Source organism: Dreissena polymorpha, chromosome 13 (genome assembly GCF_020536995.1).
Source record: "Dreissena polymorpha isolate Duluth1 chromosome 13, UMN_Dpol_1.0, whole genome shotgun sequence".
NCBI lineage: Eukaryota > Metazoa > Mollusca > Bivalvia > Myida > Dreissenidae > Dreissena > Dreissena polymorpha.
Window position 1 is genome coordinate 61,798,498 of NC_068367.1, and position 16,455 is coordinate 61,814,952.

At 34.0% G+C, this 16,455-nt stretch overlaps 1 protein-coding gene and 1 long non-coding RNA gene across 3 annotated transcripts; one reads left to right on the top strand and one right to left on the bottom strand.

Annotated features, from left to right (window-relative positions):
• Positions 1-5,775: 5,775 nt before the first annotated feature.
• LOC127855682 (kielin/chordin-like protein) lies at positions 5,776-12,785 on the bottom strand. 2 transcript variants are annotated; one of them, XM_052391464.1, is made up of 6 exons: positions 12,638-12,785; positions 11,273-11,447; positions 10,583-10,699; positions 8,786-8,914; positions 8,415-8,459; positions 5,776-6,259 (listed from the first exon to the last, which is right to left on the bottom strand). In XM_052391464.1, exons 1-6 carry the CDS (start codon positions 12,710-12,712, stop codon positions 6,120-6,122), a joined length of 681 nt encoding a protein of 226 aa, XP_052247424.1. In that variant the 5' UTR covers positions 12,713-12,785; the 3' UTR covers positions 5,776-6,119. The 2 variants fall into 2 exon arrangements, with proteins under 2 accessions (XP_052247424.1, XP_052247426.1); XM_052391466.1 differs by lacking the exon at positions 12,638-12,785 and adding an exon at positions 12,416-12,519.
• Positions 12,698-13,783, top strand: LOC127855685 (uncharacterized). Its single transcript, XR_008037638.1, has 3 exons — positions 12,698-12,845; positions 12,991-13,152; positions 13,442-13,783. It is a non-coding gene; the product is annotated as an uncharacterized LOC127855685 (long non-coding RNA).
• The last annotated feature ends 2,672 nt before the right edge of the window (positions 13,784-16,455 follow it).

Here is a 16,455-nt window from a genome sequence, read left to right on the forward strand (position 1 = left end):
CAAAATAACAGCCAGGAGTGACTAGTTTGAGAACAGATTCAAGGGTATCCATTTTAAAACTGTGGTACTCGATAAATTGATTTAAATCTTTTAAATTCAATATCAATCTACATGTACCATCCTTTTTCGGAACAGTGAAAATTGGAGAAAGGAACTCGTGAGGGTCATGTTCAACTGGGGTAATAACTTTCATTGATAAAAGTTCTTGTATTTCGTGATCAATTTGATCACTTTCATTAGAAGAAAATCTGTTTGCTTGACAAAATGTCTTATCTGGGTTTACATTATTAATGAACTTGATGTGAAAATGCTCCACCACATCCAAAATGGATTCATCACTAGTTATTTTTCTCCAATTTTCAACAAAATATTTCAATCTACCAGCTTCAAAGGTACTTACCTTGTTTATTTCCTCGGTGCCAATGCTCGGCCGTTTGTTGAAAAGCCAGCATCACCACGGCCTCGACCACGAAATCGGCCTCGACCTCTAAACCCCGATCTGTATTGATGGAGACGTCGGAAGTCCCGTCCTCTGCCAAACTGCTGCCTAATGCGCCCAATTTTGTTGAGATCGTTTATCTCACGAACATTTATATTGACGTCTTTGTCATCACCGTACAAAAAATCTGTACATGGCAATGATGGAGAGGCAAGATAATGGTATTTGGGGTCCAAACTGCTTTTGTGGAGCTCTTTTCTTTTTATGTTAATGTTTCTGCAGGTCTGGCCGAAAAAGGCTATAGCATTGGTTGAAAGATCAATGGCCTCACTACATGCAACTCATGGGTTTTCTGTGGAATTGGCTAATATGTCAACATATTTGGTAATGTAAGATGCTGCTTTCACCAAAGGTTCTTGAACACTTTGCATTTTAATATCATCTTATTGAACCTGAGCTCGCAGCAAACGCCATATCCCTTGATTAACACGAGTTTTTAACAAGAGCCTCACAGTTTTCAGGCCGATGCACCTCTTTCAAAAGTTCATTCATTTTGTCATCTGACAATTCGTTCCTGAGAGAACTATTAACAAATTGTGCTATATCATCATTCACCTTCTTATCAACAGGGTCAGAGTTACTAAAACGTTCCATAAAGTTCCGAAAAACGGTGTTGGGACTTAAATTTTCTTGATCAATTTCGTCGAAAGACTGTCCATCGTCATCATAGAACTGATCCTCTGAATACTCTTCATCGTAATATTGAGCAGATTCAAGTTTCTCAATACGTTCTTTCTGGCTCTTCATATTTTCGTTAAGCTCTTGCAAAATAGAGAAAACTTCACGAGTGCGTTCAGGCTCCTTAGACATAGAACTTGTGGACGTAGAACACTGACCTTTGTTAGAAACAGTTTTAGGTGTGTCCTCGGACACCGAAGAGGTCTTATTTGCGACCGAGACCGACTTACTGGGTTGTTTCTTACTTTTCTGGACTTCTTTGTCCGCCATGACGTGTTGAATAAACAGAGACCTTTGAAAAAACGTGCCGGATATCGTAAACCGTTCACGTGTTAGACTGGTAAAAATTTCCGAAGAAATTTTACAAAAAAAAGTTTCTTTTTAATTGTTTCCGAAGAAAAATAACGAAATTTTGTAAAATTGGTTATGAATAACAACATAATTCCAATAATTGCTAATAGCAATAAAACTGACATGTGCCGATACCGCAGTATAAACCGCTAACGAACTAATTCGTTACGGAAAATCGATCACGCCGAAGCGTCTGTACTCAACGAGTAGCTAAATCGCACTGACCATATATCGATCTGCTCGTGCACATCTCATTTTGGCACGGAAGTTGTATGACGTAATAGAATTATTATCAATGACATATTTCGGGTAATGACACATATTGTGTCCGAACCTAAAGAGCAATGCTAACATCTGCCTTCGGCTTCGGTTCACATCAGTGTCCTCGTGGTGAATAATGTACTGTACCTCTATCCTGCCGTTGATGATTTTATTAGATTTTTTTATCAAACCAGATAAACTGTTGATGAATACAATACTACAATTAAAGTACAAAGAAAGTGATACCGTAATATCTACACATTGTATACAAGTTTTCGGGTGTACAGCCCAAAACTCAATCACGTATAAACGAAATATACACTGTCGGACAATCGTCACTATTTTGTGGAGATTTGTTCGCATGACGCATTTACGCACTGCCAGTTATTTCAATGAATACTGGTAAGAGTGAATGGCACTTATATGCGTAAATTTTGTCTTCATGCATTTCATTGAAGTAAGCATATTCGATAAATTGTAACCTTAAACGATTATTATACATTTGGGTTTTTTCCTCGGTCATAAACAAACACGTGTTAGAACTGTAATATGACATTTCGATTTTCTCTTCTTTCTTTGCATTATTCCTAGTGGCATTTTTCTGCATCCAAATTCAATGTTCAAGAAAAGTTCTTAGACTAATTAAGGATTTTAAGATATTCCAAGTTGAAAAGCCTCAATCCGTTTTCCGCCATTGTTTAATAACATTATAAATACAAAATTAACTCATGAATTCAACCTAAATATCGATAAAGCAATACTTAGTTGGTATATATTTTTATATAAATTTCTTATATATACATTCATGATAACAAATAAACTATACAGAAAAGAATGAAGACAAATTGAGTTCACCATAGCTGTTAACTCCTAATTGAAAATCTGAAAAATGCCAATCTCTAGTTGTCTTTAAGTCTTTTTACAAATAATTTTTCAAAACAACAATGCCAGAAGGAAAATACAAAGTTTGAGCATATACATTTTTAGATGTTACCTTGATTGAAAAATAGAACTTTTTTAGTTTCATCGCACACATTTTAAGTGACATCTTCACTTGCCGTAATCAAGCTGCAATTGATAATTTTAGATATTGCATAAATGCATTAAACATATTGTAATTATAAACAGCAGTCATAACCTTATTAGCAGTATGAATAACATGTTGTACAAACTCAAGCAATCACGCCCGAAACAGTTCATATTGATAAGTTTATAGTGCTCGCCTACGCCTTGGTATTCAGAGAAACATAGTTTCCAGAATAGCTCAATTTGGAAAACGCAAGATTAAATATGTGCAAATGATGCATAGTTCATAATCATTTCAAACTGTAACAAAAAATTGTTTACATGGTATCTACACAGATGAGAAAGGAATTACTCACCAACATCTTGGAATGTAACACACGCTTTGCATAATGTGGAAGACATTGAGAATTTTGACTTGTGGAATAATGGAAAACGTTGATAACAATAGTTTGCCTCCCGCAGGACTCAACCCCGAATGTTCGATGCAAACTCGTAAGCTTTATCTCTTCACAATGGATTCATTGGTATGTGATAAGGTGAATATTTTAGATCCAACATATTGTTTTGATTTTGACCAAAGTGTTAGATATTTTATTACTTAGTTGTACGCACATACTCGGAGACCGTTCGGGGTAACGGGCATGTACCAATTAAGGCGACATTTCACGAAGTTAATTAGAGGGCAAATACTTGAAGTAAAATCTAAATTGCAGATTATGCTAAATGGTATTGTAAATGAACAAATCTCAACATATTGGGTAAATCTCATAAAGTTTGGCTTAACGAAAATCTATATTCATATATTCGCGAGCCGTGATTTTAACTAAGTAAGAAACGAACCAACAACAGTGCCAAACACTGAAACAAACACTTAACTAAACACGAAACCGATCTCTGAACCACGCTATTCACCACGCATAGACGCAAGCATTGCCCCAACACTGAATCCAAAACTAAACATATCACGGAATCAATCACGAAACTGAACATAGAAGTAAGCATGGAACCAATCACTGAATGCGAATGAATTATATCAACATCCGATTGCCAAAAAGTCATTTTTTAAATGCACATTTTCTTATTTGATTGAGGCTACGAATGACAGTTTATAGCATGTAGTAGTTTACAGTTCAACATTCTTGTTTACGTAACCGTATGTTTAACCGAGTTCCTCTTACAGCAAAATAGTAATTAGATATTCATTAACATGATAGTATATGATTATGTTCTGTTGTCCGCAATTCATTTTCGAGTTTCGACACTATATTCATTTATAAAAATTAGAAAACTTATAGTCCGAAAAATGCGAAATAAATCAGATATTTAATTCTGAAATCGAAAATGTCTGTACAGTCGAATTCGCCAGTATGTATATCGTGCATGTACGATGTGAATCTAAATTTAGTTTAACGGTTCATTTTAATTTCCTGCAACGATATCTATTCATACGACACACGAACACTAACTCCGATCCTAATAAAAAAAGACGAATGCTTCGGTATGTACGAAATATCCTCGTCACAATCGGCTCGGTGCGTTAATTTGTCTTTATTGCATTTTATGAACTTCGACTCCAATGTATAATTTTTCTTGCCTATATTGTGTTATTGTAACATATTTTTATCAATATATTACAATTTAACACATATCAAAATCGTGCATAAACACTTTAACAGTTTATTTCGGAAGACGACGTGAAAAAACACATCACCAATGACCCTGTAGATAGAATTGCTTTATCGTTTCGATTTATGTATTTATGTATAGTTTTCACGGTATTTTGCAATCTTTTGGTACAACTGATTTGGTTTTGCGAAGAAACGTTTCATGTTAAACAACGAATGTGTTCAAGTAAGGAATGTACAATGTTGATATTGTATGACTATTAATATCAATTGCAGCATCCCCATGCACTCATAGTCATAGAGAGAAAAGTGTTCAAAGATGGCGAAAGTTTGAAAGATGAGTGTAATACCTTTAGATGTTCAAACGGAAACGTTGTCTGCACGCGTAAGTTAATACAAGGTAAATTTCTGTAGATTAAACAATGTATTTCTTGAAATGTATGTTCGTCAATGCGTCTACTTAATCATTTGATTTATAAAACATTTTGTTATCGAAATATGTATATGTATAAGAATTGAGGTATTTGTAAAGTTTACGAATAAAACATAAACCCTAATATTACGTTATTTTAAAGAGAGTATGCACGATTTTGTCAAACATTTATGAATTTATATAAAACGTGTAAAAAACTTATTATACATACATTTCAATATAAATTAAAATAAAAGTTAAGAAGAACATGTGTCGAAAAATGCGAAATAAGCCAGATATTTAATTCTGAAATCGAAAATATTCAGTTAACTTCGACTTTCTCGCTACATGTCTGTGTTTTGCTGCCATTTTTTTGTCGACCGAATGCTCTGTTGTTTAACGCCATATCATTGGCCAACACAATGCTGGCTATTAGAACAACCAACCAGATGACGCGTTATAAAATTAAAATGGTATACATGTGTAGACGAAACACCGAGTGACATGTAGCGAGAAAGTCGAAGTTAATTAAATATTTAAAAGTTATTAGCCGAACACTTGTACAGGCGGAGGTTACCGGCCCCCAGGAGCCTGCTGTAATATTTCTGGCGTCTTACCTCGTTACTAATTATAGCCGGAATAAAATCCATCTCTTGAAACCAAGTCACCATTTTTTTGCAATATGACCGACTGACCTATAACAAACGACTTACTTAACAAAGGCTTACTGGCATTCCATTATATGAAAATATAAACTATTATCAATGGCATGTGTGCAAAGGAAACTGAAAGCTTTCATGTGTTTTTTATTAGCTAAACCATCTGACAAATAGCTGCATTACATTAAGGTCGGAATAGTAAAACACCAAACCATGCACTTTTGCCATTATATGTAAGCTAGTAAACTGCAAAGATAGACTTGCTCACTTTTTGCATAATTTTAAGTGTGCGTTTATTAGCGAAAACTGGGAATCTTTTATGTGCATTGACACGTTAACATAAAAAATATTTAAAACGCGGTGATGGATGAATTTCGTTATTCTAGCTAAATGGAAAGTCATAAACAAAGTATCTATTTTACGAAGTACTTCGCATGTTCATGCTTAATGAAAGTACTTGCACATTTAAAAGAAGAACATGTTATATTGATATTATTGACACAGAATACCGAATGGCAAAACGCTTGTTTTATAATAAAGTTGGCTTTACACAGTGGGGTTGCAAAACCGCGCACATGTAGCTGTGTAGGCATATTGGTGCCGGTTAATTAGTCACATCTCGGACAACACTCGCCAGGATGCGTTGGGCCGTCACATACAGGGCACACAATCATCTGGCACGTGACGGAACCCCCTCTACAGTAGCAGGCCTCGCACGGGTGACTAGATCGTGGTGGAACGCGTTCACCTGTTTAAAAAAACACGACTCTGCCATTATTTATAATCTTATATCTCTGTAAGCCATTACAAAACGACCTAAGCACACATTAAAATCAACAAACATACATACTAAGATCATTTTCTAAAATAAGCCATTTCACCTTGTTGATAATAATTTAATAAACAACTACTATACTTGTCATGTATAGGCAAAATGATGAGTCGTACACCTGCAAAGCATACATTAAGACAATGACGACATTTCATTATGCTAGTGTTTTATCCAGTCCGTTTTAGTGTGGCGCGGCGCCACGCCGCTTTTTTGAAGCGCCTCGCTGCCCCTTTCAAAGCAAATCAGCGCCACGCTGCCCTTTTCAAAGGCCGCCGCCCTGTTTTCCGCCTTGCGCGATCTTATTGATAACATCTTAATTGCCTCTTAACCAAGCTTCTAAGCCGACTATTATCAGCGAAGATTCGCGCGGTTGTGAATACGTCATGGGTGAATAACCATGTGTCAATATCAATCGATAATTTCAGTGGCTTTGTAACACTAATTGGTCCGGATACAATCGTGCACAGTTACTTAGGAGACTTGATGAAAACCTCGATGTTATTCACGTGGAAATTGTGCATTTCATGCATCATTCAGTTATATCAAAACATTTATTTTTACGCGTAATTAAATTAAAAAAACAACACCAGTTGTATCTGTAAAATATTGATTTGATTTCAATTTAATGCAAAACAGTTTTAAGTTATTAAAAATTAATTTTACAGGGCTTGCACTAAGCGGCGTACGGCCGTATATTACGCCCGATAATTGTTTCCATACGCCGATTACAAAACCCCATGACGTCCACTGTACTTCCTGAAAATTGGCCATACGCCGAAAATAGCAACCCGTGACATATTAAAGCTGTCGATTAAAATAACGCTCCGCCTCCTATCCAATACAATTGGCGCAGGCTAATATTAAAGCTGTCGATTAAAATAACGCCCCGCCTCCTATCCAATACAATTGGCGCAGGCTCACAGTAGATGTGTGTTGATGAATTGTAGCAGACGACAATCTTATCACGTTTGCTGTTCACGGTTAGGCAGACCGCGCTTAATTGGAGCACGTGCTTGTTTATTGTCACGATGTTTTGATTACAATAACGTGTGAATGTCGGCAAAGAGGTTGATACCCCGTCTTGGACCCTGTTTGGCCAAAAGTTGTTAATTGTTGTAACAGTAGTAGGCCTGCACCATTGGTTCAATTAAGAACATTATGACCCGTTTGTAACTTGTCAAAATATGTTAATTGGCAACACAGATATGAATTTTACAAAAATATTGAACTTGTACCACTTATCATTCGTGTTTAGAATGCGCAACGTACGCTTTTCGATTTTGGCATTCCACTTTCGACGAAACGTAAATTAGAAATTGATGCAAATTGCTTTGTAAGCAAAAAAAGTTTATATCGGAGACCATTTAACGTGTATTGAATTAATTGACAATGAACAAAAGACAGTACGGCGCCGTTCCTAGTTACACTTTTTGCGAAATAAAATGTACACAATACAACACGTGGTCATGAAAACAATGTCATTACGCAGAACTTTCTGACTATTCAACAAAGTGTTAGTGTTTGTGAATCTCCATTTAAGATGCATATAAAGGACTTGTTTGTGCAATGTGTGTAACGTTTTAAAAATAAATAATTGTTTAAGAGGGTAACTCATTTAACAGTATTCTAAGACTTCTTTGAAAAGCTATAGTTTGTATAAGATATATATCCTATGGTGTTTAATCTTGTTTTTTGTTACTACATGAAAATATAAAACACATAATAAAATATACATTCTGGATTTTGTTGGTTTAATTATTCAACAATAAATCTCAAAACTATACATACAATGTTTGTGTGTAACAAAGCTTGTTATTAAGTCACTATACAGATATATTTGTGCCCTTTTTATGGTTGTCGCGCGCTAAAGTGCCCTTTTTTAAATTTTGCACCACGCCCTTTTTCCTTCCTGTATAAAACACTATTATGCGCTATACCCACAACAATTAAACATTACTAATTTTATACATATGGGAAACGCACACATGATTGCGCTTACGGTATGCAGCATATTTTAAATACGTCTTGGACATTAATTTAATTATCGAACATATTGAAACACATTGCAAACCTTCATAGTAGTATACTCCATTTACGAAGCATACGGTGTCTGGGTCTGCAAACAAAAGAATGCATGGTATGAAATTATGCTTGCCTATTTCTTTTGTTTGACGTTGTTTTGAACCTCGTTTTAAATTTAATATGAAAGCCTAAGATTACGCATGTAAATCACAACTAATGGTGATCAATAAACAATACCACGGCTGATACAATGATAAAACTTCATAAACATTATCAGAAAAATAATCAGCTAGTAATATAAGATACATGGCATTACATAAACCAACCAATACGCTGGGGTCAACACCTCGAAACAGTTCAAGTTATTTGACTTGTGGTATAATGTTAGATGTGACTGCTTGTACAAGGGTTCGATGGTACCTTGAGGAATGGAACACACGTGTCCACAGCCGTTTGAGCAGCACTTCTGTTCGCCAGGGCAATCGTAATCCCAGAAACAAAGGTCCACACACGATCCAATCGTCCGCCTGGGGCACACTCCTGGCTTGTCTGCAAAGGTCGAAAAAGCAATGTGTTTTCTAAGCCTTATTGCATTTTTTTCTGTTTACCGACCACATGACCGTAATAAATGGGTACCGTAGTTATATGTACAGAAAGCCTGGGGGCCGTTTCATAAACGATCGTACGACAATTTTAACTTACGAGATAATGTTGTACTCTTAATAAGAAGACGACCTAGCTCGCCATGCTCGTCAAATAAATACGGCGATAAAGATTCCAATCTAATTAATTAAGTGCTGCAAATTAATAATCATATGATATGGATTTAAGCAGTTATGCATCTTCGAAAAATGTATCGTATCGTAAATGTGTGCTACGATGTTTATTGAAACGGTCCCCTGGACTTGTATGGGGTGATTTCATATCATTAGATAACAATATTGTAATGTTAATATTACAGGAAAATTGCACGGTATATAGGCGTATTTGAATACCGAAGAATCTACAGCGAATAATGAAATCGAAAGACGAATATCTAATGAAGGCAAGATACTAGTATTTGCATTATATTTCCCAGTGCACACACGAGTTCTGATAGAATTTCATGTAATGAACCACAGGTATTGGGCGCGTGGCCAAGTCACTTTAACACTATCAATATGTCATAAAACAACATTTTTCATCATTTTGACAAAAAACAAACTCTCATATAATATATATATTTAAGGTAGGTATCTCTTGACACAGGATAATTTGCCTGTGTCAAGAGATACCTACCTTGTATATATATATATATATATATATATATATATATATATATATATATATATATATATATATATATATATATATATATATATATATATATATATATACATATATATATATACTAGATTTTTTTTTATTTTGGGATTGGTCAAAATGATGAAAAATGTTGTTTTATGACATATTGATAGTGTTAAATTGACTTGATCACGCGCCCAATACCTTGAACAAGTACTGCACATTAGATACGGCATAATTCATGTTTTAAAATATCAATAGTACGATGCATTACTTACTACAATATTCATTAAATAGTAGCGAATCAATTATACTTAAATTGATTAAAATGCCGAGTATATGTAAGGAACACCAGAGACCATACTGACACTTGTGATCGATTTACATAACTTTCGGAACAATTTTTAATTTCAAAATCAACGCCACACAAAACAGCATCACACATGAAACTAATAATTAAATTAAATATCTTAGTTTAATCATAATGCATCATTGAAGATTTACAAGATATTTGTTCATGTCAGTGTAAGATTGTTTGTTATTTCACGAGTGATCATAGACAATATATTTTTACGAGTGGCGCAGCTACGAGTGAAAATATTATTTTTCTATGATCACGAGTGAAATAACAAACGATCTTTCACTGACATGACCAATTTTCTGTTTCTTTTATGTCCTTTTTCAAGACAATAATAAACAGCTGTTTCCATTTCGCTGAAAAGTTACCCTTTCTTCCGTGGCGTGCCTCAATACATTTCAATGCACAAAATGACGTCATTTTTTCGACGAAATGACGTCACTATTCCAGCGAAATTATCCAGTTAAGTTCCGAAGATTTGTTATTTTCACCGGTGAAAATAACGATGTGTTTATTTTCACTGCTGTTATTTCAATGCATAAAAGAAAAACACTAAACTAATAAATGAAACTCACCAGGACAGTTTATTTCTGAGCATAGTACAGCTCCGTCTGAACACACACAGTTGTTACACTTTTCACGGAATCGCTCCCTGTCTCTGTAGACTTTTCCTTTGTAATAACAGGACCGATCTAAAAAAATCACGATGGCCAAATAAAAAAAGATTATAATTCATTGTTAAACAATTCATGAAAGTGAACACATTTTTCTTTCCTTAAAATCGAAGTTCTCGAAATTAAAATACCGTCAGAATTAAAGTATACATATAAATATGAAACGAATTAATGTTGACAGCTGAGTTTAAATACAAAACCTACAAATTATACGTCTGACACAGAAACCACTAAACTGTTCTTATATATTTGACTATATAATATTTACATGTATGTAGGCTTCGACTGGAGTTCGAAAAATATTTCACTGTTATTCATAAAAAGACTTCAAACATTTACTGATATCCATACTTATGTCCGTTTAATCCAGTTTATTACTTAACGGATGCTTATCTGTGTGTTTAATTTTGTTGTTTTTTATATTGTTGAATTTATATTGTGTTGTTTTGTTTGTTTTTGAAAGTGTAATGAGATCGTTTATAACCGCTGTAAAGTGCCGAGATGGTTATTATGATATTTATATTCTTATTGATAATTAATTGGATTATCCGCGGAAATTTGTTAATTTGAAAATGCGAGGGCATGACTTACCATGTCTGCATACGGGACAACACTCCCAGGGTGGCGTGAAGCTGTCCCTGCAAGAAAGAGGCCTGCAGCGGGCGTTGTCACATGACCGTTCTTGAACACTCGAGACACCCGTATCAGCAAATGCGAGGGAGCTGAGACCACAGGTAAACACTATTCCCCACCAAAGGAGCATTGTCTGAAAGATTGCAACTCAGTGGGGTAATCACGTGACAAACAAGATGGCGACGTCCATGCCGAGGCAGGTATTTTGCGTTGTCATACCATTTATAACTTGTTTTTTTTTATTCCTCTCACTTTCCAGCCATACTGGGAAAGTTACTGGCTTTAATTTCATAGGTATATTCGCTCAAAACTCGACTTTACTCGGTGCGAAAGTTCTTAGCGGGATGACGTAATTTTGGCTCCACTAAGGAAATTTGCGGGGAGTAAAGTCGAGATATAAAGCGAATTTAAATACGAAATAAACATTTATCACCTTTTTACTGATATGGCTGGAAAGTGGGCGTCATTTAAAAAATAAACATTAGTAATAACGGGTATAAAACGGCCGAAAAATAACTGTCTCGGTATGGACGTCGCCATTTTGACTATCACGTGATTACACTCTCTAAACTGGTCAATCGTACATTTTGTATTTCCTGTGCATTATATTATCAAAAGTGATAACTTAATGAATAATTAATATTAATTAGTTGTAGTACACAGCGTATGGACGCAACATTCGATGTAGTTGTACACACACACTACACAAATATTTTTGCCTAGCGTCTAGAAAAAAGGCATTGGCAAACAGCGTAGACCCAGATGAGACACCGCATGATGCGGCGTCTCATCAGGGTCTGCGCTGTTTGCTTAAAGGAATTTATGTAAGAAATATTCTAAATATAGAAATTAATATAATAGACATTCCATATTTTGGAAATAAATTGATCCGATTTAGAAGGATGGGAGAGTCCACTAGGCATAATTGGGTTTTAAAAAAAATTATACGCGTATGGAAAAACGAAAATGCATTTGCGGTAAATTGTCAGTAAAAATGCAAAAGTTGCTTCGTTCCAATAGCCGAGACATTGATTACACGTATATCCACATTCATGCCGCAGTAATATTGCAAAGAATATCAAGATACAAATAAATGCTTACTTGTGTAGCTGTTTGGTGAAGTTTTCATATGCTAGCTACTTCTATTTTCTGAACTCTTTTTATACGTTTATCTTGTCAAATGCAACGTAAGATTTATCATTTTTTGTAATGTTAAATCTAAATTCGTCCACTTCTGTCATTTAATCATACACTGCATGCGTTGTGCATTAAAGTTTTAACATATATTAAGGATGATTGCGAGGAATAAATTAAAGCTGTTACTGTAAATGTCTGTATGTAGACATTTTTTTTCGAGACACTGCTGTGGTTGCGAAGCAATCGTAACACTTCGTCCATCTCCGGATTCTCCGTAAAGAGTAGACTCGTACCTAACTACCAGCCATCTTGGCTTTGATACACCCAACGCGTGATCCGCCTGCGTTATAAGGCGATATACTACGCATAAAAATAGTGATGCAATACATAGAAGGTAAACGCATTATGACCATTCCAAATCATTTTCTTATTATTTTTTCATGCAAAAACAAGCAATTGAATTATATATAATTACATAATAAATGATAAGTTGACTTTTACGGCAAACGGTATATTGCATGGTATTGTTTACATTTCAGAGTTAAAATGGATTTTAAGTCTGATCTAGAATATGCGACGAGCAAGCTGAAGATAGAGTTTAGTTTTAGCGACTACCAATTGAAAGCCCTAAAGAGTCTTTATGATTTGAAAGATACGATCGCAGTTCTTCTAACTGGCTCAGGAAAAGCATTATTTTTCAGGTAGTAAGATGTTTTCGCGATCTTTACCACGATTGTTATATTGTGTTGAATGACAATAAGCAATTTGCTAATTCCACACCTAGCGACTATTCATAAATATATCTGACTGTTTATTATTCATCGATTTCTGAGTAACTATGGACACACTTGTTTAAAGAATGAAAAAAGTTGAATTTTCTGATTGCATTTTCCAGTTCATTCAAAAACCGTGTTATAAAATAAATTAAATATGGATTGCTGGAATTGCGACAGAACAACATCATATTTGTAATGTGTCTTGTTTTTACAGGGGTTCAGATTTCTGCAAAGCGTTCAACAGACTTGGAGACCTGACATGTTTGTTTCCCAAAATACTTCACTTGGCACTTACAGCGACAGCAACACCAAATGCTATAGAAAACCTTATTGAAAGCCTCCAATTCAAGAACACGACAAAAGTATTAGCCAACCCTGACTTCCCTAATATTTTTTGGGGAAAAATAAGAAAGAATGCCAAATATTCACAAATATGAAAAGTATGATATGATAAAGCGAAGAGCTGCCTGAATTAAAAGAGCAACATATTGAGTTTATAGTCACCATAAATTATGTACTGTGATAATTTGGAATCTCTAGGCTATTGCTTTTAACTACTTTGCTATGAACAAGGAAAACATGCATATTGTCCTGAATCCAGTACACAACCAGAAGATTGAATTGTAGCACAATTTCTAAAAAACTACAAGGACAGAATGAAAGCTCACATTATTTCTGAGCTTAGAAAGAAAAATCCAAAAGCTTGTTTAGTGCTTGAAACAGTTGCCTTAGTTATGGGTCTAAACGCGCCTTCGATTGCAAGAGTTATTCATATGCAACCACCTACAACACTTGAAAAGTACATGCAAGAAATCTGTAGAGCAGGTTGCAACGGTAAACCTGCAAGTGCCTTGACTGTGTTATTATAACGACGGTGACATTTTGAAAAACAGGAAAGGAATGGACATTGAAATGTTCTCATACATTCAAAACAATTCCACATGCTTGCGCTTACATTTGGTTAATCATTTTGGCTACAGTAACAGCAGTGTCTTGTTTTCAGGGAACCAAATAGTTGTTGTAGTAATTGTATGGCTGGTTAAATGACTGAGAGATGCCAATTAGAACCATTTTCACTCTCAACCATGAAAGAATTTATTCACAACTATGTTTAAAGTACTTGTTTGTTTTTATTCACTATTACATACATTATATAAACATGCAATTTAAAGTATATAATAAGAACAAATACAAACAGGTATGTATAGGTCCCTGCTAGAACTGGGCAACATCTTTCAATCAAGTACATGCTATGTTTTATCCTTAAACATGACACAGTTGCTTGACCTTTCACATTTGATCAATCAAAATTAATTAACTTGAAATTGAATAAGAAATACCAGATGTTTCCTGGTCACGTTTTGTGAAAATAGTCTAAAAAAGATGTATTTTAATGCGAAAGACAATGTCATGTTAAGTGGAGTATTTAAAAACTATAAAAATTTTGACGGATTTCACATTTTAATGTTGTTTTTTTGCAATCAGGTCAATATCAAGGTGTTTATAGTGTATTCTTAATGTTTATGTTGGGTACTAATCAGTTCTGATTATGATGACTTCCTTAATGCATACAATACATATGTGTTGCACTATGTGTAGTCCAACTAATTAAGGTAAAAAGTGGACAATGTTATTCCATTTTGCATCTATCAATATCGCTACTTCTTTATCCATTGCAAGAAAATAAATGCCTGGTAAAAACATGACATTTATATCTAATATCTTTGCAATTGTATATTGCATATTATATAAGAAATGCTATTATCACACTATATGTATATTGAAAATCTTTACAATAACAATAAACAGCTCTATGCAACTGGATTTGCTTGTTTTACTCATAAATGTAGCACTATATTTTGACATTTTTCTGATAATATTTTTAATATATACTGGTATGTGCTTCTAGAATGATTAAATATAATATAAAAATTAACATCTCTTAAAGTAGAACAGTTTTATAGTGCTTTCTTTCTGTATTATTTAAGTTTTAATTACCATACTTTTTGGGCTTAAATGAACATAACCATCAAAGCGCAATGTATGTCTATATTGTTCCAATGAATCAATAAATGCAAACGGTAAATATAAATGTTACTTATTCACAATTATCACAGAAATCATTACTTACAATAATATACACCGGCAATTGTGTGTAAGATTAAATACAGGACTTACATCATCAAGAAACTCATAAATGTTGAAATGATATTCACTTTGTGTTAAAAACTTCAATGATTAAAATTTCCAGTATCCGAGATCATACTTAGATTTAATTAAATATTTCAACAGTACATAAAAAAATAAGCTTTTTTACAAAGGAACACATTTTAATGTTTATCCCATAAACGTAATTATTACCTTTAAATTTTGTGAGTACCTGGGCTGGTTTTCTAGAATCTTCTCACATAAATCTAAAACTAAATTTGACTTAGATGGACATTTTATATCAATTTACTGTGCCAAATTCAACAATTTATGCTCTCAAAATGAAAAATTTACTTCACTGCATAGAATATTATTTACAGTTGCACGAACAATGCCAGAATTATGTACATTGATATGAAAAGAATTGGTGATTTTCTTAGACAAAACTGTTAATGACATATTCAGAATGTATTATTGTAATATTCATTCGTTTTTTAGTACCAAAGCGCGTTTCTCTTACTTTATTATTTATAGTAATTACATATTTTATCATTTTGACTGCATTTATAAACTGTATCATTTTTTGAGTATTTACAAAATCAAATTTAACAATTAGTTTTGATGTAAAATCAGTTTTTATATGCAAGTGTCTATTTCACTTTCAAATTATAACAGCATATTATACATTATTGAAAAGGTTATTCCAAGCTTGATGTCATATTCCAACTTTGCATTGTGTATTTAATTGAACATTGTATTGAACTGTATGGGAAGCTATATTGATTAAGTAATGTATCTATCTATCTATATATATATATATATACTGTCTAACTCCCCTTTCGGGTATTATCGACAGGTGTGTTTTATTATACAAAATGCATTATTTCTACCACAAGTATACCATATAAGGCCTATTGCTACTAATTAGGTACTGTATAAATTTTATTCACTATTATTTATATTAAATTCAAGTTTTTAAGGCCTCATCTCCATTCGTTAGATACTGATGGGAAGCAAACAGCATAAAACCAGAACAGACTGTGAGTTACTCGCAAGCTGTTCTGGTTTTATGTTGTTTTC